Below are 26,900 nucleotides of genomic sequence, written 5' to 3'. Positions count from 1 at the left end.
AACCTTTTATTGAATTTAATTCAAATCAAAAAGTAGATCACGATCGAGCGTTCTCGTGTCATCCGATAAATAGACAAAAACACTATGGTAACCTACTTAATTAAAACATTAAAATCCTATTGACCATCAAATATCGTAAAGTCGAATAGTTATTTTGCGAGACTCGTTGAGTACTTGTAAGTTTATCGAAACACTCATTTATTAGTTTAAATTCAGTATCGTTTTACTTGAGGATGCTTCATACTTGTTAATACTAAACATATTTCGCTTAAAAGTTGTCAATACGAGCATAGCTAGAAGATAAAATACTCTCGAAGGTTAAAAAGATTTGATTTTTACCTCTCGGGAAGTTCGGGAGGGATTACAAGATTAATAATTTCCATAAAAGTTTTAAGATTTTGTTCAAATCGTTTTCTTCCATGCCATAAGATCAAATTCTTAATCACTAACTTCAAATCACAACCGTTCAATTGAAGCTCCATACAGTGGGAATTCAAGCACCAGATCAAAACTTATTTCCTAGCGCCATCGGAACACTACACCAACCGTTAACAGCCGTCAGAAGGAAGCTGCGTTCCCCTTTTTCGAACCTGGGAAAGGAAGAAACCGTTCTTTGTGCGAGTGAAATTGTTGATTCGAGAGAAGAAAAGGGTCGAAGAGTGGGAGTGGATTTTTGGGTTTGATGGGTTATTTTTGGTGAAAGAACGGAGCCCTTTTGAGTTCGTGTGTTCAAAGGGTAAGAATCATGGACTGCGAAGTGAATGAAAGCGAGGAGTACTCGCTGCTCAAGAATCTGAGGCTCGAAATCGATGGAGATGATGGGTGTTTTAATATCTGTTTTTGGGTTTATCTTATGAATTCTTCCACATTCCCTGTTTCAATCCTTCAGGTTTAACTTCGGTTATCTTGTTTTTGTTTCTGATTTTTTTAATGTTCTTCCTTGATCTTGTATCCATTATCATCTGTTCTTCTTTTTCTTTGATTTTGTGGGTGTTTTGGAACACCCCTTGTTGGTGGCTTGGCTGCTCTGTGCTTGTAGTTCATCTGATCAAATCTTTGATACCCATATGTAAATGACCTTTAGAACACCTTTAGAACATCTTCGAATGTTTTTGGACTGTTTGGCATCTTTTGAAACAATACCATTAGTGTACTGTGATCTTGTAATACTAAGGGAGCCACGGACTTTTCTGCTTTAATTGAACTATTTTCCTGATTCAAATGCAGTGGTCACTAGTGATTTCATTGTAAAATCTGATTATCTATTGATATTTTCAATGAATTATGCATTTGATTGAGCATATTTTAAGATGAACTTACATTCTTAGCTTGAATTTCTAGCCTGTTGAGTACCATTTTATCGTTCTTACTTTGTTTTGGATGAGTTGCTTCAGGTACAGTTAGATTCATCAGGCATGAGTTCTTTTCTGGTTCTAAGTGAAAGGAATAGAATGAAGATTATGCCTTTGCCCGCCTTACACAAACCCGATGAACGTTCCAGCGCTGGTAGTTCTTCTTCCGGGAATGAAGTTCCACACGAATGTCTAGACATCGATTTTCCCATGGAAAAATGGGTTCATATTGGATGTGAGGTACATTGCTGTATTCTCAGCTCAATGACTTGACCAGTTTCGCACCCTAACGTTTTTTTTTTCTTCGAACTGTGTTATCTGAATATCAAATTAAAGATCGGAAAAGATAAGTAATGGAGTGCTGTAAAGAGAGGTTAAAGTGTGGAACTTGTCGTTTGACGTTAATTTGACACGAGCTTTGAGTATGCATATTGAAATTAAAGATTCATAACGACTACTTAACTACACTGCTCGTGGTTATGGTTGGTTTCATTTCTCCCCATTAGTGAACGTGCTAGCTACATTCGAGTTACTAGTTTTCTGAGTTTTCATTTTCAGGTCTCCACCGATTTTGTCAGACTGCATATTAATGGGAAAATGGTTGGAGAAAAGCCTATGTCATCTTCACTCGGTGAAGATGCCATTCCAAGGGGTTCGGGTAGGATTGTTTTGGTCAACAATGGTGAAGACGACAGCCTGCAAGGCTATGTTCATAATGCAAAAGTTTTGCATTCAGTATCATCGATCAAGGATTCTTATGTCGAGGTGCTATTGGACCGTCTTTCCTGATGTTGAATTTAAAATGAACTAACTGAATTTCTTGGCAAAACTAAGAAAGTATTTCCCTACTGATGTATGCTGCTATAATTCCAGGACCTACCCGTTAAATTATTTATCGACAACTCTTCCACCACGGAGATTGAAGAGGGCAGTGATGGCATATGGAATATAGTTGGTGGCAAGGTTAGGAAGCTTTCTGTTACCCTGCTTCTGGCTGTCGTATTGACATTTTTCGACCTATTTTTATGAACATTATTTGCTTATTCCTTGCAAACCACAGCCATCTTGTCGTCGAAATTTCTCGTTGGAAGTTATGCTGTTAGATTCCTCTGGCCAGCCTGTTCTTAAGGAACTCGAGGTTCGTGCCTAGAGTTTTCATTTTGTGGTCAGTTCGGTTTAGTTAACCTCTTGACGCTCACTTTGGAAGTCGTTACTCATTGTTCGACAGGTTGTTGCCTCCCTCATCTATGCTGAAAGTGGGGAAGCTGTGGAGAAGTCAAGTGATGAAGAAGCTCCCCTTTTGGCAAGCTATGATGGTGTTGAATTTGCTTCCAGTGATAGACCAAGTAAACTGTTGAATGGGCGTGCATCCTTTAAGCTAAAAATATCTCAGGTAGAAATGACTTTTGAACTTCTTGAATGTCTAATTTTCATTCGTAGCAATCTTCGGGTTTTCCCTTTCGGACTTCCCCTCAAGGTTTTTAAAACGTGTCTGCTAGGGAGAAGTTTTCACACCCTTATAAAGAATTTTTCGTTCTCCTCTCCAATCAACGTGGGATCTCACAATCCCACCCCTGCAGGGCCCAACGTCCTCGCTAACACTCGTTCCCTTTTTCAATTGATGTGGGACTCCCCAGTCCACCCCCCTTCGGGGTTCAACGTCCTTACTGGCACACCGTCTCGTGTCCACCTCTTTCGAGGCTTAGCCTCCTCGTTGACACATTGCCCGGTGTCTGGCTCTGATACCATTTGTATGAGCCTAAGCCCACCGCTAGCAGATATTGTCCTCTTTGGACTTTTCTTTTCGGGCTTCCACTCAAGGTTTTTAAAATGCATTTACTAGGGAGAGATTTTCACCTCCTTATAAAAAATGTTTAATTCCGCTCCCCAACCGATGTGGGATCTCACAATCCACCCCCCTTCAGGGCCAACATCCTTGCTGGCACACCGTCTCATGTCCACCCCCCTTCAAGGCTCAGCCTCTTCGCTGACACATCGCCCGGTTTCTGGCTTTGATACCATTTGTAACAGCCCAAGTCTACTGCTCACAGATATTGTCTTCTTGGGGCTTTCCCTTTCGGGTTTCCCCTCAAGGTTTTTAAAACGCATATGCTAGGGAGAGGTTTTCACGCCCTTATTAAAAATGTTTCGTTCTCCTCCCCAACCAATATGATCATGTACGTCTGCATTTTAGATTGATTTATACATGCGTCCCTCTTGTTTCCATGTACAATCATTTTTTGTATACATTACACCTGCCTTGTTCTTTTATGCTTCTGTTGTAGCCATTCTATGACTTTCTCCTTTATGCTTTCAGCTATCTTCTAAATGTGATAACAAGCTCTTCCGCATAAGATTTTGCATACCTAAATTTGAGGGGTATCCCTTCTTCGAGGCTCTCTCTTCTCCAATTCGCTGCATCTCAAGGAGTCGAACTACTCGTACGTCAACTTTGATGTGGAAAAGATCTGCTGTTCATGGACTCGATGGATCGCGGCCATCTGGTTTGGACAACGGAACCTCAGAACACGAGCATGTTTCAATAGATGAAGAAAAACCAAGTCCACTATTGAAGAGGATTAAAGTGGGACAAGATAGAGTTTTACCGAACTCTAATGACGATCGTGCTTTACGGCAACCCGATGAGGAATGCAACTCTCATTCTTTTACTGCCAATGAGGTATTTGCCATTTACTTCTTCAAATTGAACTAAACTAACATGAACTCAAATACTGAGTGATTGATCATTGTGAATGGAATTCTTATGCTTTTGATACTCTTCTGTTAGTCAAATTGTTAACAAGTGTTGTTGGCGTAGGCTGAAAATGGATTTGGCACAAATTTAAGAGAGAGACCCAAAAATAATGGATCAAGAAGAGCATCCCCATCAGACTCTGCAAGCACTCAAGCCAGACATTTGGCTCCGAATAGAACTACAACCAGTGGAAACCCGATATCGGATGTGAACATTTTCAAATATTGCCTAGCAGGTTTACCTGAGAGGTCACATCTGCTCAAGGAGATTGCAACATCCGTGTCGCAGGAAGAAGTTTCGGAATTTGCCGACCATGTTTCCCTATACTCTGGATGCTTACACCACAGGTAATCTTCAATCATTGAATCGTGGTTATCGTACTTTCTTTGGGATGTTTGCAACATATACCTGCAAGGTTTGCCAAAATATGTTCGGTATGAAAAGTTATGTGTTTCCCTGTGTTGGATCAGTACTGTAACAGCACAAGCCTACTGCTAGCAAATATTGTCTGTTTTGGCCCGTTACGTATTGTCGTTAGTCTGATGGCTTTAAAACACGTCTGTTAGGGAGAGGTTTCCACACCCTTATAAAGGATGTTTCGTTCCCCTCTCTAACCGATGTGGGATCTCAAAATCCAGCTCCCTTAGGGGCCCAGTATCCTCGCTTGCACACCATTCGGTGTCTGGCTTTGATACCATTTGTAACTGCCCAAGCCCACTGTTACAAATGGTATCAGAGCTAGACACCGGGCAGTGTGCCAGCGAGGACGCTGAGCTTCCAACGTGGATGGATTGTGAGATCCCACGTCGGTTGGAGAAGCAAACGAAGCATTTCTTATAAGGGTGTGGAAACCTCTCCTTAGCAGACGCATTTTAAAACCATGAGGGCTGATGGTGATACGTAACGGGCCAAAACGGACAATATTTACTAGCAATGGGCTTGGGCTGTTACAAGTACAGTTTTGAATTGCAACAGACCTCGTAACGATATAGTTATGCATACTAACTTTGATGTCCCTCGACTCCCTTGCCATGTACATTTATCCGAGTCTGTTGCCTTACATACCATTCTAATTCTCTTCCAGTGAGGAAATATTTGACATTCTATTTCCTCTCAGGCATCAAATCCTAATGTCAAGAAAATTAATAGAAGAAGGAATACAGGCTTGGAATTCAATCTCTCAAAACAAGCATCATGTTCAGTGGGAGAGTGTTGCTTTTGAGATTGAAGAACAATTCATGAGAATTTCTGGCTGTAGCTCTAGATCTCTCACTCAGCAGGTACTCGCCCCGTCTCTTGAAAGAATTTTCCCTTCAAATCACCTCTGAATTGAATAAACTTTCTTCGTTTAACGACGATAAATATCAGGACGTCGAGTTGCTGCGGAGAATTTCTGGTTGTCACGAGTATCTGGCTCGAGAGAACTTCGAGAGAATGTGGTGTTGGTTATATCCTGTAGCTTTTACGTTATCCAAACAATGGATCAATGCAATGTGGAGTTCGTTATCCCCCAAATGGATCGAAGGATTCATTACGAAAGAAGAAGCCGAATTATCGCTTCAAAGCTCGACGGGTCTTCAAGAGCCTGGGACGTTTATTCTTCGGTTTCCCACTTCGAGAAGCTGGCCTCATCCTGATGCTGGTAGCTTGGTTGTCACCTATGTTGGCAATGACTATGCTCTTCATCATAGACTTCTTACACTTGATCACTTTTTCAGGTACTAAGATATATATATCACATGAATGTAATGTATATCAAAACGGTACCTTGTTCGAATGTATTTCGACTGTTCTCAGCTAGTTATCGATAACACCTGCGTGTCGTTGGACGTTTAGTGATAATATACTCTAATTAGAAGCAGAATTGGCCTTGTACGTGCTTAACTCGAAAGGTATTGTCCTTGTAGTGCTGCTGAAGGAAAGAAGAATATGAGAAGCCTTCAGGACATGCTTCTTGCAGAACCCGAGCTCTCTCGATTGGGAAGGTAAGTTCCGAAACCGTCAATCGACTCTCATTTCACTCGTTTTCTTCCTGTGTTTGTCGGGACTGAGTGCTTTGTTTATGTTTTATAAATCTATAACATACAGGACAATTCGAAGTCGTTGAATCGTAGAAAATGGCAGTATCCATCCTCAGCATTTGTTTGGTTTGCTTCCCTACAGACACCTCCCAGTTAAGTTGCGTACATATTGCACATACCGGAGTCGTTTTGGAACGAATATTTACAAGCATGTCGGAGCGACTCGAGAACTAAGACTTAAAAGGTGAACCATTCATATACTCTTCGTTTGTTTAGACATTGCTCGTCATAAACTACGAGTCATCAGTGAAACGCCCTCGAGGTAATGCTCGTATATCAGATTACCGTCTTATGTCGGGATATTTGATGCCTCGGCTGTTTTTGTTGTAGTTCTTTAACAAAACGTTGAATTAGCAAACAAGTTCTTGTGAGTTTTTGGTTGTTTTAATCCCAAAGTATGCAAGTTAAACTGATTCTGCCGATTGTGACTCAAAATCAACTGTGAGCCTACAAAAAGTGATGTCATTTTGAGAGGGGAATGAAGCATTATTTATAAGAGTGTGTAAACCTCTCTCTAGTAGACGTGTTTTAAAACTATGAGACTGACGGCGATACGTAACGGGAGAAAGCGAATAATATCTACTAGTGGAGAACTTGGACTGTTACAAATGATATTAGAATCGGATACTGAGCGGTGTGTCAGTGAGGACGTTGGACCCAAAGGGAGTGGATTGTGGGATCTCATATAAGTGGGAGAAGGAACGATACATTCCTTATATGAGTGTGGATACCTCTTCCTAGTAAACGCGTTTTAAAACGCTGAAACTGACTACGATACGTAACGTGTCAAAGTAGACAGTATCTAATAACGGTGAGTTTGAGCTTGCTTTTAACTTCTTAGGTTTGCCATTAATGTGTTTGGTTTGGCCAATTCCGTTTGGGTCTCTTCTTTTCTTACCAACTCATCAATGCCCGGTTTCTCCAACTTTCCTGGATTTACTTAGCCACGGGATGGGGATGAAAATGTCTTTTAACTCCATGTTCGTAAAAATTTTCATTTATTTTTACGGGGATCAAGATGGGTTAACTCCAAAGTAATTCTCCATACCTACCCTCTCTCTTCCTCATTTTTCGCCTAATTTGAGTTAGGTATTTGACCTCACTGGTTAAATGGACATCCTTTCAATGTAATTATAAAATTGTCTAATATAATAAAAATCTTAATTTACCAAATTTTCATTACTCCCTTATCTTATATAATTTTTTTTTTATCATTATTAATAATTAATAACAAAAATATAAATAATTATACTTAACTCATAATAGATCAAAATGTAATTTTATGATTTTAAGATTAAAAAAAGGTTTATTTTAGGCTAAGGTGTAGTGATATTTAAGAATTTAATATATTAAAATAATATATTTGATATATTATTTTTTAACTTGGTTATTTTACGACTTTAAGTTATCTCAAAATTAATATTTATGTAATAATAATAATAATAAATTTATTTTTTTAGAAGCACGTGCGTGCACGTGTTACACAACTAGTATCAACCTAAGTAACTTTTGTAAGACTCAAGGAACATAGCCTAATTTATATTTTAATAAACCAATAAATTTTCTTAAAAAGAAAAAAAAAAACCTATTAAACATATTTTTTTTTAATTTAAAAATTTACTATCTCACAAAATTGAGATATACAAAGAACCTAAAAACCCGAAAAATCAAACTCGAATCATAAAGGTAGAGTTAGTTTTCTGAAACCTAATCGACTCGATTCAGAACTTAGGTCCATCGGCTAAAAGTTATGTCTCAGTCCTTGACAACCTCACCTTCACCATGGCCACTAGATGCAAAGGCGGCTCGTTGCCAACAATCTGGCAATCTATACAACTGAAAAATAGAAAGTTGGTTGTATTTCTTGAATTATCGAACTAAAAAAATAAATTTAAAATAATTTTTAAAATTAGAAGTACTTTTATTTATTAAATAGATTTTAAAGTTAGTGATTAAGCTTATAGTTTACGTAACAGAAAAAAATAAATAAAATAAAATAAAAATACAAAAAATAATAGGCATCATGTGCGCGTCCTTGGAGCTTCCTGCAATGTTTCCTCTTTCCATTTTTGCCCCCAACAACACTCCGACTCTTCCACCCACCGTAACGGCTCAACATTACGCCATTTTGTAGCCGTTGCAATCCCCACAAATCCACCTTCCGCCTATAAAATCCACTTCCGTTCTCCACTTTTTCCAATCATCTCACACTCCAAATCGCCTTTTTTCTCATCGCTTTTCTCCAGATCTCTGCCTCTTCCTTCAATGGCGAAAGCAGTCGCAGGAGCAGTCACTCTCTCCTTTCTGCTTCTGTTCCTCTCAGGTTCGTTCTCCTGATCTCTTCGAATTCCGCGTCGTTTTTTGCGTACCTAACTTTCCTTCTTTCTTCTTTCTTCTTCCAATTCTTTTTTCAGGAGATCTCTTGGCGGTGAATGGATATCAGGTGAATCGATTGTTATCGAAATGCAGAGTAACGGATTAGAATAATCCGATGAAATCTGAGATGATTTTTGTTTTTGTTTTTGTTTTGCAGAAGACGTGGTGCGTTGCGAGGCCTTCGTCGGATCACGCGACGCTGTTAGCGAATATCGATTATGCTTGTTCACAAGTGGATTGTAGGATTATGCAGAAAGGATGCCCCTGCTTTTATCCTGATAATCTGATTAACCATGCCTCCATCGCTATGAATCTGTATTACAATTCGAAAGGGAAGAATCAGTGGAACTGTGATTTCAGAGGATCTGGTCTCATCGTCATCACTGATCCAAGTTAGTTCATGATTTAAACAGATTTTGCTGTTGTGTTTGTCCTTTTGTTCTTGATTTTGATTTTGTGGTTCGATTTTCGCTGCTGCAGGTTATGGGAACTGCCTTTACCCTTGAATTGAAGTGAAGCATAGAAGTGTAGGAGAATCACACAGCTCAAAAGTAAAATTTATTGTTAGTTTATTGATTATAAAGTTTGATTATATATACTTAGGTGGGAAGAGATAGATACTGAATTAATGCTATTTATCCTCTATTCAATTCAATATCAAAATTAAATCAAATTAGGGTTTGAATCTAAACTTCTACGAATTAGGCACTCCTCAATGTTTATGTATATATTGTTAGACGAACACAACTCTCTACAATATTTTGATATTGTCCACTATGAGTATAAGCTCTCATAGTTTTGCTTTCGACTTCCTCATGAGTTCTCATACCAATGGATAGAATATTCTTTATTTATAAACCCATAATTATTCTCTAAATTAGCCTACTTGTGACTCTCATCATCCAACACCTCCCCGAACAAAGAGTCTTAGTCATTTTTTACTGCCTTCGAGGAGGCTTGACTCTTTTTTTCTTTTGGAGTCTTTTGTTCGTCATTTGAGGATTTACCAATCTATTGGCACGACTAAGTTTAGGACACACATTTGAGGATTTACCAATCTATTGGCACGACGCTTAGGGCATAGTTCTGATACCATGCTAGATGAACACAACTCTCAACAAATAGTATGATATTGTCTACTTTGGACAGAAACTCTGATGGTTTTGGTTTGAGCTTACCCAGAAGGGCCTCATACTAATGGACTTTCATCATTAACATATATATGTGAAAGGAGGTTTATCACGAAATACTTATCTTTCAATAGAATTGATTGTTTACGTAAAATACAAAAAAAATGAACAATAATAATTTAATCCATAAGATTAAAAAAACGGAGAGATATCTTTCACCGATTAAAAAATTAATTTAAATATACGTAATAATAAGTTTGATGACTTATCTTTTTGAGTAAACATTAAAATAATGTTGATGAAAAATGTTTTTTTTTTTTCATAAATTTTTTTTAAATATTTTTTTATCCAAAACTTTTAGCTAAGAGATTTTTAAAAGATAGTTTCTTAATTATTATTATTATTATTATTATTATTTTGAAGATTAAAAGAATTATTGATTAAGTTTAGAATATTTCTATAATTTAGTAAAAGAAAAGAAACCTTATAAGGGTAAAAGCGTAATTTTAACCGAAGTATTCACTTATAATTAGAAGCATCGGGGACTCGAGCAAAAGAAGAGAAACCTTAAGCGAAGGGTAAAAGCGTAATTTTGCTGAAGTATTCGCCTATTTAATCTGGAGATGGTCTAGGGTTTGAGGCATTGCCACTGAGAGAACACAGCATCTGTAAAAAAGATGGTGCTGTTGTTCCGTTGCGGGCATAGAACAAATCGATTCCTTTCTCTAATTTTCGATCTGGAAGTTTGATTCTCGTCAAGCAGTTTGCAGTTTCGAAGATGAAAGGTTTTTACATTCGTTGTTTAATCTTTTTCTAATCGTTTTCTTCAAGGCCGATCCAATGGGTTCTCGGACGTTAAATCGAATACTCGAGAGCTCAATTTCACCCGGCCGAGATTTTCTTTGCGGCAGCCTTAAGGTTTTGCATGTTAATCTCATTCATGCTCACATTCAGGAATCTGCCCTAAATTTTCTCTCCAATCTGTGCCTAGATTTTTGTTTTGCTTCGATTAGGTTTGAATGTTGAAGTTTGTGATTGAATCAATCTGTTCGTAGGAGATAGGTAGAGATCTTCGTCGACAAACGACGACATTCCCTAGGCCGCTAGGGTTTACCTTTTGCGTAGAAGTTGGATCTCATTGTTTGAACGAAATACAGAGCAATTAAGGTTAGTTGAAGTGAATCGATACCAATTATTTGTAACTGTTGGATATCCGTTTGGTACCATCACTATGATTCGATTCTGTAGATTGAGAAAATGAGTATATACTAATTTCAGGTTAAGATTATGGATTGAACTTGGTCGATCTGTCTTGCATTTTTGTTCAATGTATGAGCTTGATCTGGGTTTAATGCTTTTCAGAATTTGAGCTTTGTTTTTTAAACTTTTTGTTCGTTTAATTCTGTATTATGTTTTTGGTATGTTCTTAATGTATTATATTTCATGTTATGAACACACTTTATTTTTGCTAAATCAAAGTATATTATAATGTCTGAATGATTGAGTTATTTATATTAGACATAACTTATACAACACAAAAAGGGAATGATATATGAACTTTGAAACTATTAGAGCTTACGGAGGATGAGATGAGCTCCATGTTGTGGTTGAACAGTGACATTTGAAGCAGGAGAGTGAGTATAAGATGGGGAAAGTTGGAAGGAGAAGCTCTGCAAAATCATTGATAGTGCTATTTTTGCTTCAATCATGGCAAAGTTTTGACCAACACAAATTCGAGGACCCCATCCAAATGGTAGGAAGCAAACTTTATTGTTTGTTGCTTTGGAAATTCCTTCTGAAAACCTCTCTGGCTTGAACTCATCTGCATCTTCACCCCATATTTGGTGATCGTGGTGGATATGAATGATTGGTATGCCTAATGACACCCCACCCGGCAATATCAAGTTTCCAAGCTTTGTTTCCTTGTGTATTCCTCGAGCTAAGATTCCAACGGGAGGATATAACCTGAGAACTTCATATAGTATCATACTCACCTGTTCCAAACATCAACATGTTCCAAGTAAATCAGGAAGTAATCAAAACATACCCGATCGAAACTACTTTAAAGTGATTGCTCTCTTTGGTTTTTCTGTTTTGAGCTCCTCTCATGGCCTTGAGATGCTAAGGAGAGGTTTCGGGCTTCCCCTCAAGGCTTTAAGATGCTAGGGAGAGGTTTCGGGCTTCCTCTCAAGGCTTTAAGACGCTAGGGAGAGGTTTCGGGCTTACCCCCAAGGCTTTAAGATGCTAGGGGAGCGGTTTCGGGCTTACCCCCAAGGCTTTAAGACGCTAGGGGAGAAGTTTCAGGTTTACCCCCAAGGCTTTTAAACGCTAGGGGAGTGGTTTTCACATCCTTATTAAAAAATGATTCCTTGGCCATGAGATGAATTAAACCATAGCTACTTACTACTTTGAGATGACTTATAAAAGTGCGTAGCACGTTATGTTGTTGAACGAAAAGAAAAAGCTATTAATCATAGCTACTTACTACTTTGAGACGATTTAAACCATCAAAATCTACTTTCTTGTCTTCACCAAAAACATCAAGCACTTCCGCTCTTGCTCGATCTTGCCATTCCGAATACCGACCAAGTAGAACCATCGTCCAAACAAGCAACGAGGCCGTCGTTTCTTGGCCAGCAAAATAAAAAAGCTTGCACTCACTAATGATATCCTCCATAGACATTCCAACAGCATCTTTCTTATTTTCTTCCAAAAGTATCCCAAGAAGATCAGCATTATTAGAAACTTGAGCAGCCTCCATAGCCGCTTGTCTCTTGCTTATAATTCCCCAAACCATACTTTTTATTTCTCTATTAACCTCCTCCATCTTCCTATTCATCTGGGTTGGTACAAACCTAAAGTAAATGAAGAACTAATTATGAACACACACACACACACACACACACACACACAAAAGCTCAAATTCATTCAAATCTTACCTCCATCCCGGAATGTTATAGACACCCTTTGTTAGGCGTGCTACCAATAAAGAAACCCAGGTTTTCAAAAACTGGAAGATCTTCTTTCCTTCCTCATAGCTACTCCCAAATGCTGTTCGAGATATCGAATCTGCAGTCATATTCTGCAAATCGGGCCAAACATCTAACTCGAAACACCCTTCTTCTTCCTCAGAGACCATCACTTCCCATTTGTTAATCATCTCATTACAACTCTCAAAGAACGCTGGAAACATGTCCTGCAAACACCCTAAGCTGTCTTAGTCGTCTTAAGTGCTATCTTAACTACTTGAAAAAAGAGGGATTGAGAGGGTGTAGTAGACCTTCAACTTCTGGGTATGAAAGGCGGGATTGATGATCTTTCTATGTTGAGCCCATTTAGATCCCTCGAGAGAGACAAGTCCGCCACTTCCGGGGGTTCTTGCAGGAGGAAATAAAGGGGCTTTAGGAATGTCATTGATGAGAGAAAAGACAGTCTTAAGTTGTTCAGGGTCTGTTATATACACTCTTGGAGTTGGTCCAACCCACGCGAAACAATTCTTACCTACAAATATAAGTGCGTTAAGAATACAAGGAAGCCAACCAAGTATACACATAGATGATACCATGATGAACATGAGGTTTAACAACAGCCAAAATTTGAGTTGAAAAATAAAAATGATCCCAAAAGAATTATTTGAGTTTAGACAAGAACGGAATCCAGGTAGGGCAAATACAAAATGGAGAAGAACGGAAGAGATTACCGTATTTATTGATGGTGAGGTGCGAGGAAGGGAGGGCGCGATGAGCGATATGATGAGAGAAGTTGATGGACTGGGATCTGGCTTCGCGAATCGCGGTCGCCATGTCCTTGGAATCGCCAAAGAGAAGGCGATAGGGATTTCCGGCAAGGCCCTGCTCTCTTAACTGCTTCTCGAGCTTCTTCGGTTTCAGCCAAATCCAGTTGAGGAAGCTCCATCCCCATAGCAGAAGAGAACCTGCCACAATAATGATTGTAATCGCAGCGCCCATCGTCATGCTCATTTCGAGTTGCAGAGCCACCGGAAGATGGAGAAAGGGAATATGATATAATCAAGTTTAACAATTTGGTTCCTACCCTGTGGATAAGGATTTATTATTATTATTATTATTATTATTATTATTATTATTATTACTACTAAATTCGTAGCAATTCGTAGCAAAACTAATTTATTATATATTTATTTTATTTCTATATTCATTTAATACTTTTTTTTTTTTTTTTTTTTTTTTTTTTTTTTTTTTTTTTTNTTGAAAATTTTGAGACTTTTTGTTAAGTACATATTATATTTTTTATGAAATATTATTAATTTATTATAATATTTTATATTTTTTAAAAATAGAAAATATCATTTAAAAATTGTTGGAAATAAATAATATTTAAAAAAATACAAAAAAAACTTAATAAAGTCCATCGTAGTCCAAAGAGGGCAATGTCTGCTAGCAGTAGACTTGTAGGCTCGAGTCGTTACAAATAGTATCAAAGCAAAACGTCAGGCAATGTGCCAACGAGGAGACTGTTCCCCAATGGAAGTAGACACGAGGCGGTGTGCCAATAAAGACGTTGGGCCCCGAAGGAGATGAATTTGGTGGTGGTCCCATATCAATTAGAGAAAGGAATGAGTGCCCGTGAGGAACCAAATTGGTTTAGGGTTTAGAAGGAGGGAGGACTGTGATATCCCACATTGGTTGGGAGGAGAACGAATCACCGTTTGTAATGGTGTGGAAACCTTTTTCTAGCAGACGCGTAATGAGAAAGTCTATAAGGAAAAACCCAAAATCTTTGAGGGGAAGCCCGGAAGGGAAAACCTAAAGAGGACAGTAGCATCGGTTCTACTGTGTAACTCTGAAAGACGTGTTTTAAAGCTTTGAGGAGAAGCCCAAAGACGACAAATAAATGAATATTATCTTAAGAAAAACATAGGGAAACAGATAAACAAGCAACCAAACAAATCATTTTGTAAGCTGACAGATAATTCATTTGCACATGTAATTTTATTTTGTGTATGGAATTCCCACCTTTTGGCCTGTAGATTAGATTTTGATCCACATTTCTTATTTTTATTTGGAATATAATTCTTGTTTTTAGTAAGTACAAAGAATCAGAGCTCACAGAATCAAGAAGAAGCTGGATGTTGCAGCCCACACACCAAGTTCGCAGGAACTGCCATGTCCATCACCTTCGGATATGCCAGATTCAAATCTGTAAGCGACAACCAATTAACTTCTTCTTATATCACAGCCCATCGGTTAAATTTTTTGTTTCATGTATACTTACTTTCCATGATTTTCTTGAATTCTTCCTGCAAAACAGAATCAAACCCAGCTACAAAGTTATGAACTTTCGATGTAAAAGTAATTTTCCAGATGAGTGATTTTAGTTTTAGTCAAGACAATTACCAGATCCTTGGAAAGCCGTGGGTTGTGTTCTATCTCTTCGCCCACCGAACTAACCTGAAATCATAAGTCGGATATAAGGGACTGACTGAACCGTGTTTCGAGTCGAGAACACGATGGAGAAATTTCCTTACGCTAAATCCCATGTAGTCGTGAGCGGGATAGATCAATGTGTCCTTTGGCAGGGTGAAGATCTGGTAGAAAGAGTTCATGATCAGAGCATGAAAGGCTAAAACCAATAAGTTCTTCCATTTCTAGTGATTTGATTGTTCTTTTCAAACACACCAAGTAATAAGTATCGTTTTCTAACCTGCGAGTGTACTGATTCATAGAGCTGCTTTGAACTTCCACCCTGCAGAGAAGACACTGGTGTTCAGCCTTGTGACAACAAAGGTCAATTCTTCAAATGTGAAAGAGGAGAATACAGGACTAAGCACTAGGAATCCGATAATATCGATAAGTTTCTAGTCGACTCGTTAGATTGAAATTGTTGACCTTGTAGAAAAAACTGGATCGTGCTAAAGGTAAAGGTTGTGATTAGTTAAGAAAACGTTTTACGTGATTCGTTGATAGTTTTATAAGTGGTTCCAGCTACCCCACAAGTCGAGGCAAAGGTTTTCAGGTCGTTGTTGTGAGATGAAAATGACACCAGCTTCCATTATCGCTCAACCTTTATATTAACTAAACAAAAAACCATGTGTGCCCAAGTTCACCGCTAACAGATATTGTTCTCTCTGGGCTTTCCCTTACGAGCTTACTCTTAAGGTTTTAAAACGTGTCTGCTAGGGAGAGGTTTCCACACCCTTATAAAGAATGCTTCATTCCACTCTCCAACCGATATGGGATCTCATACCATATAACATGGAGTCGATACCAAAACGATACCAAAGAAGTTTTGGACAATCTGTTAATGTACAGAGAATCACAAGCCAGAGGGAAAATGACAGCCAAAGTGTTTTACTGGGATTTTCTTATCTAAAAGACCAATACTTTTAGAGCAACTAGAGTATTACCAATACCATCATTCATCAACAATTGATCAATAGGTCAAAAAGGCGAAAGCTACCTGAAAATCGGTCCTCCCACATCCACGTATCAGCAGAGCGTCCCCAGTAAATGCCATCCTAGGATGGGGCTGATCGGGTTTGTCCCCTGTTACATAGGTGACACAGCCTGCTGTGTGGCCCGGAGTAGCCCGAACCTGAAGTTCCATGCAAGATAAAGTTGAGTCAAGACTTAACTCCAGGATTAATCTATCATTTTCTTAACATTGCTACCATTGATATACTCATAAATTGAAATCCCAGTATCGATATTGCCATCGACATTTTAATCCTTGGCTATACTTAATGACGAACCCTCGTGGCACAAAAATCGACTTCCTTTCTGCATTGCATTTTTCATTCTCAAGCCCCACAAAAGTAATGTTCATAGCAGATTGTTCCAGCATTGAAACGCCAAAGGATAAATGATAATTGGTGTTTCCTCTTTAAGAACTCATGAACATTGTCATTAGTAATCTATAAACCATGAAATTCTAAGGCAGCTCTAGTCCTGAATATTTCAACCACCTTGACGGGCCGAGGAGGTTCCGTGGTATATAATATGTCATGATCAGCATTAAGCCTACCCCTAACAAATATTGTTCGTTTTAGCCCGTTACGTATTACTGTCAGCCTCACGGTTTTAAAACACGTCTACTAGGGAGAAGTTTCCACACCCTTATGAGGAATGCTTTGTTCCCCTCTCCAACCAACGTGGGATCTCATGCTAGGTTAAGAATTTTATTAGATGTTCAATATCAGAGACCCTCGCGCCGAGCTATTCAAAGTTTAGAAATCAATACAAATATGAGAGGAGCTAAGCTATATTATGCTGATGAACCTTCACCAGTTCTATGTAATGGCAAAGATGAATCGAAAGTATTGGCATACCTCCAGGAATAGATCACCAAAAGAAATTCTATCGCCTGATTCAATCAACACATCAGCTTTTGAACCACTAGCTCTTGAGATCACAGATTTTGCTCCTGGAACTTTAGTCTAAAGGAAATGATCACATCAACTGGAAGTGAGAAAACAGGAACAAAAATGATGATGGAGAAGAAGAAAAAAACCTTGATGAGGCCAGTGCCAGTGATATGATCGGCGTGCACATGAGTGTTCATAGCGTATACAAGCTTCAGTCCCAATTCTCTTATAAGGTTTAGATCCCTATCTACAGTCTTATCAACCGGATCAATCAACTGAAGGTAGAAGAAATTCAAGAAATCACAGGAGAGAAAAGGAACCCCATCAATGCTTTTTACCAAAGTTTTCAACCCAAACATTGATGAATGAAAAGAACACTAAACTCATCACACATTTCGTCAAAGAACAACCACAATTCAAGTGAAATTCAAACACCGAATCACTAAAACAAAGCATAGAAAAGAGAGGGAGATTACGATCGCCGGTTTGTCAGGATGGGAAACATTAGCGAGAAGATACGTGTAGGTGGAAGATTCCTTCTCGAACAATTGACGGAACAAGAGCTTAGACGAGGAAGATGATGGCGAAGACCCGATTTGGGAACTGAAATTCTTGATGGAAATTTCGGAAATGGGTTTCAGAGGAAGAAGATGAAAGAATAGAACATTGGGAGGAAATCGAGGAATTCGTAAGAATCGAATGCTTTGCATCGCGCTTTGTTTTTGGATTCAAACTCGATTGTTGGAACGTGGGGAAGGATAGTAATAATGTAGTGAATTGTTTATGGGAAATGGATACCGAATGGATAGTGCGTCGGGTACAGATTTTGCAAGCTTTGGCTCGTCCGTCCTGGCGCCATTTGTTGCCGCCCCTGGTTTTGCTTTTGCCCGGAACAAATCGGAGTGATTGAACACGATGGCCTGGCTACCATTTATGAACAATTGTTCAACTTCAATACGTATATATTCAACCAAATAATTGCTTGGGTGCAATATTAGGTTAAAAAATGATCCATTTGATTAAAATTGTTGATCGGATTGAACCAAGACAAGATCACAAGATCACATGAGGGCACTGGGTTGGACATTCATTCATGGGCTTTAAAGGATGATTGTTATTTACAGTATTATAATCTCTTTTAGAGCTTTTGTTGATGTCTTTTAGATCACGCCACATTGAATTTAACCAAGAGGGTTAAATTTCTCACGTGGGTGGTCATTCTAGAACGCTCCCTTCTATGATGAGGTCGAGGTAATTTCATTACTAGAAGGAAGATTGAGAATACACGATCAATTGGGAGAAGAACATGATCTCTAAAGAGAACTTGTACCTTTACAAATTTTCTCATTTCTTAACATGAAATAGGTTAAAAGTGAACCAAATGGACCGAGCATGGGTTCATGGACCAAGACATACATAATACATGTTCCTTTAAAAGGTGTTGACCATAAAGCTCTACCTCGGCGAGGTGAAGTGGGATTTGGGCTCTAGTCTAACATCCTCTCTTTCTTTTTTACCTTTGAAGCTCGGGTGTTCGTAGTTTCTCCAAATGTATCTCATATTTGATTTTTAACACACTTTTATAAGCATCATTAAAATATATTTATGACATTTTAAGATGATGAATTAAAGTCAAATTTGGATAAATCCCATGACATAAGAAAATGACCCAAAACAAACAATCGGGTCTTGCAGCGTTTCATCCCCACAAGACCTCAATCGGGTCTTATCTAATCCCTCTCTAAAACCCCATTTCGAAATTTGATTCAGTTTTCGACTTCACTATTCGTTTTGTTGGGCTATTCCATGTATTAAAGTTCGTTCGAATTTCTTCAGAAAAAGCAAAAGTAAGTTCGAATCAATTCGTTCTGTTTAACTGTTTTGATATGGGATACGTCTTGAATTGTTTTTATTCATTGCTCAGCTTGTGTTCATCTTCAAAGGGGTTCTTTCAAACCCAGAAAAACGGTGCATCCCCATGATATAATGGGTATTTATGTTGGCATTTATTGATATCATATGATCAGAGAGAGACCCAGTTGGTTCTCTTTCTCTTATCTTCCGATGCCGACGCATACTCGACACGTGCTTGCTGAAGGAACTTACTTCCAAGTTTCAACAGCGCCAAATTCTTTCTCTCATCGACGGTTTCTTTTCTCTTACGGCACCGTTGTTACTGTCGAGAGGAATGATGAACAGAGAAGTTCATAACCTGTCCTGTCACTTTATAGATGGGATTCGATTCCTTTGTTCTTACTAGTGATTTTTCTGTAAGTATTGATTTGGAATTTCGTTTTAGTTCTATGTTTGGATTAAACGATTCTTTTGATTTTGATCTTGTGAGTTGAATGTTGAAGTTGCTTCATTAATGGGTTTTGATACTTTTGTTTTGAATCTGTTGGAGCCCATTTCAGAAAATAGAAAACTGGATATAGTATTGTAATCTGATCCTATAGAATGTTTTGTGTCGGTTCAGGAAGTTCATCTTCTTTGGTGGAAGATTGATTCTAATGGAGGTTTCAATAATGCTTCATGTGGGATTGATCCTTTTTCTTCTATGGTTACTTTCCGCTTACAATTGCTGCCATCTTGCTGCATATTTCATCTCCTTCATCTATCTCTATCTGGTAATGTTTAACCATGTCTTTTATCATCTATTTGAATTGCTTTATGAGAAGTTATGTTCTGAATCATCAGATGATCGTTTTGAATCAATTATGATATCTCCTTTTGGGATTCTTGGGAATCTGGATGATTCTTGTTGTTTTTCTCTGAATGTTCATATTGCCATGGGGTTGAATCTTCACTTTTTCAGTAATGAACTTCTATGATCTTCTTTTTCAAAGGTGCATGAACGGTTCTTTTGGAGATTGAGGAGGAAATTCAAATTTGAGGAGAGAAAGCAAGCTAATCAGAGAAGGGTACAATTTCTTTCCCTTTCTTGCATGAAGTTCATAAACGGTGAAATCTCACATCGGTTGGGGAGGAGAATGAAACACCCTTTATAAGGGTGTGGAAACCTCTCCCGAGCATACATGTTTTAAAGCCTTAAGGGGAAGCTTGAAAGGGAAAGCCCAGAGAGGACAATATCTGCTAGTGATGGGCTTGGGCGGTTACATAAACACATGTTTATTTACTGAGAAATTGAGAGGGATGGCATTTTTTTCTGTTCTTTCTTTGGTTTCTTATCTTTGTGATGCGTTTTGATTGGAATCGAATGCGATTTCTCTTTCGTTTCAGGTTCTTACGGATTCGGAAACAGTTAGATGGTTAAACCATGTGGTTGAAAAGATATGGCCTATATGTATGGAGCATATTGTTTCTCAGAAGATTCTCCTCCCAATCATACCTTGGTTCTTGGAGAAATACAAACCATGGACTGCTGTATGATCCTAATCTGATACTTCATTTACCCGTTTTTTATATCGATACAACGAATTTGAGCAATTCCCTGTCTTTACGATATCGTACTTCCACTAATACGTTTAGTGAACACAAGTGTTGCAAGTATAAACTAGGACATGATTTCTTCTCGTTGTTCGATGATCATAATTTTATATCCGTACAGATTTTTGATGATCAGTGTATGATTGCAGAAGGAGGCTGTGGTTCAACATCTATATTTGGGAAGAAACCCGCCTATGTTTACTGAAATGAGGGTTCTTCGTCAGCCTAGCGAGGACGACCACTTGGTATGCATTACTTTTTCGTTGGATTAGGACCCTATACACACACTCACACACATATATTGTATTTTGTAGCTTCGAGTTTAATCGCGTTGAATGAACTAATTGCAGGTTCTGGAGTTGGGAATGAACTTTCTTACAGCTGATGATATGAGTGCAGTAATTGGGGTGAAGCTAAGGAAAAGACTTGGGTTTGGAATGTGGGCAAAGTTACATCTAACAGGAATGCATGTGGAAGGAAAGGTACAGAAACTGTTGTTGTTTGTAATGGAGTAATTTGGAATAGTTATTAGTATGTATATTTGTGAGTCGAAAAGTAGATGTGTGAGATCCCACATTAGTTGGAGAAGGGAACGAAACATTCCTTATAAGGGTGTGGAAACCTTTCTCTAGTGGACGTGTTTTAAACCCTTGAGGAGAAGCCCGAAAGAGAAAGCTCAAAGAGGACAATATTTGCTAGCGGTGGGCTTGGGCTATTACAAACGGTATCAGAGCTGGACACTAGGCGGTGTGCCAGCGAGGACGTTGGGCCCCCAAGGGGGGTGGATTGTGAGATCTCACATCGGTGGGAGAGGGGAACAAAACATTCCTTATAAGGGTGTGGACGCGTTTTAAAACCTTGAGGGGAAGCTTGAAAGAGAAAGTCCAAAGAGGACAATATTTGCTAGTGATGGGCTTGAGTTGTTACAAATGGTATCAGAGTTGGACACCGGGTGGTATGCCAGTGAGGACGCTGGGCCCCCAAGGGGGGTGGATTGTGAGATCCCACATCGGTTGAAGAGGGGAATGAAACATTCCTTATAAGGGTGTGGATGCATTTTAAAACCTTGAGAGGAAGCCCGGAAGGGAAAGTCCAAAGAGGATAATATCTGCTAGTCGTGGATTTTGGCTGTTACAAGATGTGTTCAAATATTTGCGTGTTCTTTAAGATATGTTTGGAAGTGATTTTGGGACGTGAATAATTACTTTTGTTATCCCTATTTTGGTGATCTTGGCGTTTCCAAGAACTAATCCTGTAGCTTTCGATTTTGTTTCCCATTATTGTTCTATTATCGGAAGAGGAATAAATGCAGCTGATCTTTAAGTAGAGCAAGAACTTGTCTGTAATGTCCGACAACTTTTCTGTCTTTTTTCAGTTTCCTTGTCAGTAGTTGTGTTGTTTCCTTAAAAGAATCATGTACTTGCATCATTTTTTACTTCAATCATTCTTCATGTCCCTTCTCAAGGTTCTGGTTGGTGTGAAGTTTCTTCGGGATTGGCCACACCTCGGTCGTATTCGATTATGTTTCGCTGAGCCTCCATATTTTCAGATGACTGTCAAACCCATCTTTACACACGGTCTTGATGTTACCGAACTTCCCGGGATCGCCGGATGGCTGGTATAATACATCTTTTATTTGAACATTTTTTACCTTCAACTTCGTTTTCCTTATTTTCCCTCGATTTCTCTTGATGCTAGCAAAACTACACTTTACTGCTTACCTTCTCATTCTTGGTCTAAGTACTGTCATTTTTTCTTTTTTCGGTTTTCTTTTTATCAGGATAAGCTGTTGTCCGTTGCCTTTGAGCAGACACTTGTTGAGGTGATAACACCTTGCTTCGTAGTTTTTGAATCTCGTTCATTTTTGTTTTAAAATTTTAAATCCGTGAATGGAATTTTATTCGAAACGTACACGTGAATGTTCATATTTCATGTTATTACACATGCTTTGCAACAATATTTATGAAGTTTTGAATTATCTGAATCTTTGCAGCCCAATATGTTGGTTGTTGACATGGAGAAGTTCATTTCACCACAATCAGGTATTTAATCCTAAACACAATGCAACATTCAACTTGATCAAATGAGAATTTTGAAGAATGGTTAAACTCAACCTAATGAATAGAAAGACGTCATCTTAAGGTCCCGTTCGATATTAGCTTTTGATTTTTGAAAATGAAGCTAATTTTCTCACGATTTTCCGACCATTATTTTAATCTTTCTTTAAGTAACCAAGTTGTTATCAAATCTCATAATCATGTCAAGCAGCATGATATATTGAACGCTGGTCACCAGCCAACGACCTGTAGTTATTGCGGAAAACATGTCTTAATATAGTTTCATATACCACAGTATTTGATGGAACTCTAGATCTTGAAATGATTGGTCAATGTCTGGTAGTACTAAAGGTTGCTGGTTCTCAAAAATTTCTGTAGACTAAGCCAGGGGCTGTGAGACCCCACGTCGGCTGGAGAGGGGAACGAAATATTTTTTATAAGGGTGTGAAAACCTCTCCCTAATAGACGTGTTTTAAAACCTTGAGAGGAAGCCCAGAAGGAAAAGTCCAAAAAAGACAATATCTGCTAGTGGTGGGCTTGGGCTTGGGCTGTTACAAATGGTATCAGAGCCAGATGTCACAACCTTACTATGAAGAGAGTAAGTTGTGACCCTCACGCCATCACAAGAAAAGGGGCATCCCTCAAGAGACGCCCATCCGGCCATATACGGGCCAACGTAGAAGAATGCCATGATGCGATCGAGGAGGACGATGCATCATCCAACACATCACCACGCAAAGTGGGTATTGAAGACATGTTGAGACACAAGCATAACAGAGACATCAGCATAGACATGAAGGACAAGATAGGCTTGTTGAAGGGCCGGGTAGGGCCCCGGGCCTTAACCTCAAAAGTCGAGGTTTCGGAAGGAATTTGGTCATGCGGTTCGGGAGTTAAGTCCGTCCATATGAAATATGAATGCTCGCCAAGTTTGGTGTCGATCGGACATTGGACGGACAATGCACGACACCGTATGACACCTCACGAAAATCATGTCTACTCCTGGTAGAATGAAAATGGCTCAAAATGTACTATAGGGGGTACCATGGTGTTAGCTCTCCACCACCCCTGGGCCCTGTGGCCTAAGTGAGCTACCCTGTGGCACATACGTGTGTCACAGTGTGGGCGAGCGTGCCGAGACGAGTGTCTCGGGCGACTTCCTTTGAAATGGGTTTTTGAAGGACAGTACCGGACGGCACGGGTGTGCCGGTATTGCGCCCTAGCCCGCGTGTTGGAGGTTGCTACATACACCCGCTATCCGGTACGGTATCCGTAAATGACTCGGCATGGGCACGGGAGGGCCTATGCCTCGATAGAACCCGGATGGATGGATGTTCGGGAAGTCCCGATGAGATGAACGACACGCGGGCCCATTCTCGATGGCACGACTGAACGAGTTATGATGGCCGACGACATCCCGAGACTCGGGATGGCGTCAAGACATATGGACCCCGTCGATGGGGATCGAGATGGCAAGATGAGATGCGACGTTGTATTGAGAGACCTTGGCCCGAGTAGAGGCAAGGTCGAGCCGAATGAGTTGGCCTAGCGTAGAGGCAAGTCGGATGTGTCGCAGACGATTGAACATACACGCACAGGCGGCGTGTGTGGTTGGACAAGCTTGGATTCCGCACAAGCGATGTTCGATTGGCGAAGACAAACCTCGCCTAAGGTCCGACGAAGCCACAAAGCCGGGGCGAAAAATATATATGGGGCTTAATTCCCCTTAAGGCTAGTCGTGAGCGCGTATAGATCACGACGCCGCACGGTCAAGAATATAGGACCGTGACACCAGACACCGAGCGGTGTGACAGCGAGGATGCGGGGCCCCCAAGGAGGGTGGATTGTGAGATCCCATATCGGTTGGAGAGGGGAACGAAACATTTCTTACAAGACTGTGGAAACCTCCTCCTAACGTGTTTTAAAACCTTGAGGGGAATCCAGAAGGGAAAGCCCAAAAAGAACAATATCTGTCAGTGATAGGCTTGGGCTGTTAAAGGGCTATGTTTAATACTAAGGTGTTTAGTTCTGTTCTCCGTATGCATCACTCCATGGTCTGCAAAACCCTTGGCTTGTACTCTATTGGCTGCTTTATTTATAGTTCCTAGTTATAAATAATCTTATCATACAGAACATTTTTTAGCTTTCAAAATTTTTTCAAGTGTCTGCATATGCTTTGATGTTGATGGATCCTTCTACTTGTCCATGACATTGTATTTCCAGAAACTTGGTTCTCGGTGAACGTTAAGGAACCAGTCGCCCATATTGTGGTTGAAATTATTGAAGGAGCAGACATGAAACCATCTGATCTAAACGGTTCTTCCGATATTCTTCGACTTATTGTATTATAGTTCTCATGATTCTCTTACGTGACTTGTGAACTTGGCTTACAGTTGAATCTTTCTTTCAGGTCTAGCTGATCCATATGTAAAAGGCCAGTTGGGTCCATACAGATTCATGACCAAAATACAAAGGAAAACACTGTCACCGCAGTGGCACGAGGAATTCAAGATCCCAATTGTCACATGGGAGTCGGACAATGTGCTTGCGATTGAAGTTCGTGACAAGGACACATTCGTCGACGACATGCTTGGGTTTGTCTTCAAATTTGTAACTTCTATGACCACTTCTAGAACATGTTTGTCAAGAGTTTTGATCTTGTGACATCGCGTATTTCCGCTCATACGAAGTGTTGATGAGATTTGATGTAGTTCTTATGTCTTCGGTTTCATCTCTCCCCTTCCTTGTTCCATTTTTCTGGTGCTCATGATCCTATCTAATGTTCTATTTGCAGAAATTGTTCCGTTGTCCTAGCGGACTTGAGGGATGGCAAACGACACGATATATGGTTGCCTCTTGAAAATATTAAAACGGGTCGATTGCATCTCGGGATCACTGTTTTTGAAGACAAAAAGAAGGTTCTGTTCTTTCCCTTCCTTGTCCTGTCCTGTCCTATTGGATAATGAAATTCTTAACTGAGATTTGTAATACTACTTTAGGCGGAGTATCCTTCTCCCAAAGGGGCCTTGAATGTGGAAGAGCCTCATAAGGATTCCACTAGAAGTGAAATCAAGGGTGTTAAGGATTCAATCTCAACTGTACCAGTGGAGCCTCAGAGAGGGATTGACAATTTCGAGCCGATCGACGTTGAAGGGCAAAACGAGACAGGAATATGGGTCCACCGTCCAGGAAGTGAAGTTTCAAAAACTTGGGAGCCTCGGAAGGGACGAAGTCGGCGACTTGATACCAAAATTCCTAGGGAGCCTAATGAATGCAGTGGTGAGATAACATCCTTTAATAGTGATTCTAGCAGCTCTGATGATAATCCTGAGGATAAACGTCGAAGGGTATCAGTTCGCAGAGGACTAAGAAAGTTGAGTTCAGTTTTTCACCGGAGTCCTCGGGGTGAGGACCAGTCGGGAAGCTTAGAGGAGACTGTTAAATCCCCCCAATATGCCAATGTTAGGGCCTCAAATGCGAAGGAGGGAGGTGTGAAGGTTATTCTCTTAGATAACATCTCTGGAACTGCTTCTGATAGGGTATCAAAAGACGGGAAATCGAGCAACGACAGTAGCGATTCAGAAAGCCCAGGAAAGGAGGGTGGTAAAGTGAAAGGCATGGCAAAGAGCTTTTACAGACAGGCTGAGAAATCGGCTCGCAATATCAAACACGCATTGACACACAAGGGGTTGAATAAGTTCCAAAGTGAATCATCAGGAATGAAGAATGAGAGAGATGGTGCAGAAGAATCAGAGTGTTCTGGTGACGAACCTGATGTACCAGCTGAAACCACCACAGCTGCAGCTCCTCACAATGATTCGTTTAAGAAAGAAAATGTGGTGCCCCCAGGTTCAAGTGACAATGAGCAGCAGTCAGCAGAGAAGCTTAGTGCAGCACCCTTGGAGAGGATAGAAGATGATGAAGATGATAAACCTGCAATCAACACTGACAAAATGATTGGAACTTCAAAAAACATGTAGAAGTTTGAGAATTTGTAAACGGAATTCCTGTAAAGAGATGGTATAAGCTATAAATATTGTGAAGTTCATAGAGAAAACCTCTTCAGCTCTCTTCAGCTTCATATTTGGTGTACACATCTGTTAAGGCAATTCGTCGAGCACCTTGAGTGCAGCATCCAAATCCCACCTTCGCACGACCCTTAAACGAGTATGCTAAGGCAACAAGCATCAATTTGATGAACAACATCAAACAGTTTCGCCGGAACAAGTAAATTAAGCACAAAATTAAAGGTTTTAACAGTCGCCAAGCAGTCATAATTGGGCATATCGAAAAGGGTATCGTTCGTTTTGCCTATAAATCTTGATAACATGGTAGAAACATCCATCGAACAATCTACAAT

The 26,900-nt window shown here is 39.6% G+C and overlaps 5 protein-coding genes across 11 annotated transcripts; 3 read left to right on the top strand and 2 right to left on the bottom strand.

Annotated features, from left to right (window-relative positions):
• Positions 1–533: 533 nt before the first annotated feature.
• Positions 534–6,604, top strand: LOC111788869 (SH2 domain-containing protein A-like). The gene is made up of 12 exons (XM_023669429.1): positions 534–889; positions 1,395–1,592; positions 1,911–2,117; positions 2,226–2,315; positions 2,413–2,490; positions 2,581–2,745; positions 3,670–4,032; positions 4,171–4,454; positions 5,225–5,387; positions 5,476–5,825; positions 6,015–6,092; positions 6,196–6,604. The coding sequence occupies exons 1-12, from the start codon at positions 746–748 to the stop codon at positions 6,212–6,214; spliced, it is 2,139 nt and encodes a 712-aa protein (XP_023525197.1). The 5' UTR covers positions 534–745; the 3' UTR covers positions 6,215–6,604.
• A 1,736-nt stretch (positions 6,605–8,340) lies between these two features.
• LOC111788871 (major pollen allergen Ole e 10-like) lies at positions 8,341–9,339 on the top strand. Of its 2 annotated transcripts, none has more exons than XM_023669431.1 (4): positions 8,341–8,511; positions 8,603–8,631; positions 8,725–8,956; positions 9,045–9,339. In XM_023669431.1, the coding sequence occupies exons 1-4, from the start codon at positions 8,454–8,456 to the stop codon at positions 9,068–9,070; spliced, it is 345 nt and encodes a 114-aa protein (XP_023525199.1). In that variant the 5' UTR covers positions 8,341–8,453; the 3' UTR covers positions 9,071–9,339. The 2 variants fall into 2 exon arrangements, with proteins under 2 accessions (XP_023525199.1, XP_023525198.1); XM_023669430.1 differs by having other exon boundaries at positions 8,349–8,511; positions 8,722–8,956.
• An 846-nt stretch (positions 9,340–10,185) lies between these two features.
• LOC111788544 (C2 domain-containing protein At1g53590-like) lies at positions 10,186–26,632 on the top strand. 6 transcript variants are annotated; one of them, XM_023668896.1, is made up of 14 exons: positions 10,186–10,479; positions 10,757–10,861; positions 19,513–19,663; positions 19,883–19,957; positions 20,277–20,420; positions 20,633–20,728; positions 20,834–20,965; positions 21,949–22,101; positions 22,264–22,305; positions 22,477–22,525; positions 24,764–24,856; positions 24,951–25,134; positions 25,335–25,458; positions 25,540–26,632. In XM_023668896.1, exons 3-14 carry the CDS (start codon positions 19,547–19,549, stop codon positions 26,518–26,520), a joined length of 2,190 nt encoding a protein of 729 aa, XP_023524664.1. In that variant the 5' UTR covers positions 10,186–10,479; positions 10,757–10,861; positions 19,513–19,546; the 3' UTR covers positions 26,521–26,632. The 6 variants fall into 6 exon arrangements, with proteins under 6 accessions (XP_023524664.1, XP_023524663.1, XP_023524662.1 ...); XM_023668895.1 differs by having other exon boundaries at positions 10,750–10,861; XM_023668894.1 differs by having other exon boundaries at positions 10,186–10,612; positions 10,750–10,861.
• LOC111788545 (cytochrome P450 CYP72A219-like) lies at positions 11,141–13,751 on the bottom strand. Its single transcript, XM_023668900.1, has 5 exons — positions 13,395–13,751; positions 12,975–13,195; positions 12,634–12,890; positions 12,180–12,549; positions 11,141–11,688 (listed from the first exon to the last, which is right to left on the bottom strand). Exons 1-5 carry the CDS (start codon positions 13,672–13,674, stop codon positions 11,263–11,265), a joined length of 1,554 nt encoding a protein of 517 aa, XP_023524668.1. The 5' UTR covers positions 13,675–13,751; the 3' UTR covers positions 11,141–11,262.
• Positions 14,623–18,106, bottom strand: LOC111788546 (persulfide dioxygenase ETHE1 homolog, mitochondrial-like). Its single transcript, XM_023668901.1, has 9 exons — positions 17,513–18,106; positions 17,183–17,311; positions 17,001–17,108; positions 16,133–16,267; positions 15,377–15,418; positions 15,201–15,260; positions 15,070–15,123; positions 14,948–14,972; positions 14,623–14,872 (listed from the first exon to the last, which is right to left on the bottom strand). The coding sequence occupies exons 1-9, from the start codon at positions 17,744–17,746 to the stop codon at positions 14,787–14,789; spliced, it is 873 nt and encodes a 290-aa protein (XP_023524669.1). The 5' UTR covers positions 17,747–18,106; the 3' UTR covers positions 14,623–14,786.
• Positions 26,633–26,900: the final 268 nt, after the last annotated feature.

Source organism: Cucurbita pepo, chromosome LG02 (assembly GCF_002806865.2).
Source record: "Cucurbita pepo subsp. pepo cultivar mu-cu-16 chromosome LG02, ASM280686v2, whole genome shotgun sequence".
Lineage (NCBI taxonomy): Eukaryota > Viridiplantae > Streptophyta > Magnoliopsida > Cucurbitales > Cucurbitaceae > Cucurbita > Cucurbita pepo.
This window is presented reverse-complemented; position numbering and strand designations above follow the sequence as displayed.

Bases quoted from the DNA above. Each gene is read 5' to 3' on its own strand.
- LOC111788871 (XM_023669430.1), top strand. From the start codon at position 8,454: ATGGCGAAAGCAGTCGCAGGAGCAGTCACTCTCTCCTTTCTGCTTCTG. The intron at 8,632-8,721 runs GTGAATCGATTG...TTTGTTTTGCAG, and splicing joins TGGCGGTGAATGGATATCAG to AAGACGTGGTGCGTTGCGAG. The intron at 8,957-9,044 runs GTTAGTTCATGA...TCGCTGCTGCAG, and splicing joins CATCGTCATCACTGATCCAA to GTTATGGGAACTGCCTTTAC.
- LOC111788546 (XM_023668901.1), bottom strand. From the start codon at position 17,746: ATGCAAAGCATTCGATTCTTACGAATTCCTCGATTTCCTCCCAATGTT. The intron at 15,261-15,376 runs GTTAGAAAACGA...TCTTTCTACCAG, and splicing joins ATGAATCAGTACACTCGCAG to ATCTTCACCCTGCCAAAGGA. The intron at 14,873-14,947 runs GTAAGTATACAT...TGTCGCTTACAG, and splicing joins ATTCAAGAAAATCATGGAAA to ATTTGAATCTGGCATATCCG.
- LOC111788869 (XM_023669429.1), top strand. From the start codon at position 746: ATGGACTGCGAAGTGAATGAAAGCGAGGAGTACTCGCTGCTCAAGAAT. The intron at 2,491-2,580 runs GTTCGTGCCTAG...ATTGTTCGACAG, and splicing joins CTGTTCTTAAGGAACTCGAG to GTTGTTGCCTCCCTCATCTA. The intron at 2,746-3,669 runs GTAGAAATGACT...TTATGCTTTCAG, and splicing joins TTAAGCTAAAAATATCTCAG to CTATCTTCTAAATGTGATAA.
- LOC111788545 (XM_023668900.1), bottom strand. From the start codon at position 13,674: ATGAGCATGACGATGGGCGCTGCGATTACAATCATTATTGTGGCAGGT. The intron at 13,196-13,394 runs GTAATCTCTTCC...TTATATTTGTAG, and splicing joins CCTCACCATCAATAAATACG to GTAAGAATTGTTTCGCGTGG. The intron at 11,689-12,179 runs GTAAGTAGCTAT...TGTTTGGAACAG, and splicing joins GTTTAAATCGTCTCAAAGTA to GTGAGTATGATACTATATGA.
- LOC111788544 (XM_023668896.1), top strand. From the start codon at position 19,547: ATGGAGGTTTCAATAATGCTTCATGTGGGATTGATCCTTTTTCTTCTA. The intron at 20,729-20,833 runs GTATGCATTACT...AACTAATTGCAG, and splicing joins CTAGCGAGGACGACCACTTG to GTTCTGGAGTTGGGAATGAA. The intron at 20,966-21,948 runs GTACAGAAACTG...TCCCTTCTCAAG, and splicing joins GAATGCATGTGGAAGGAAAG to GTTCTGGTTGGTGTGAAGTT.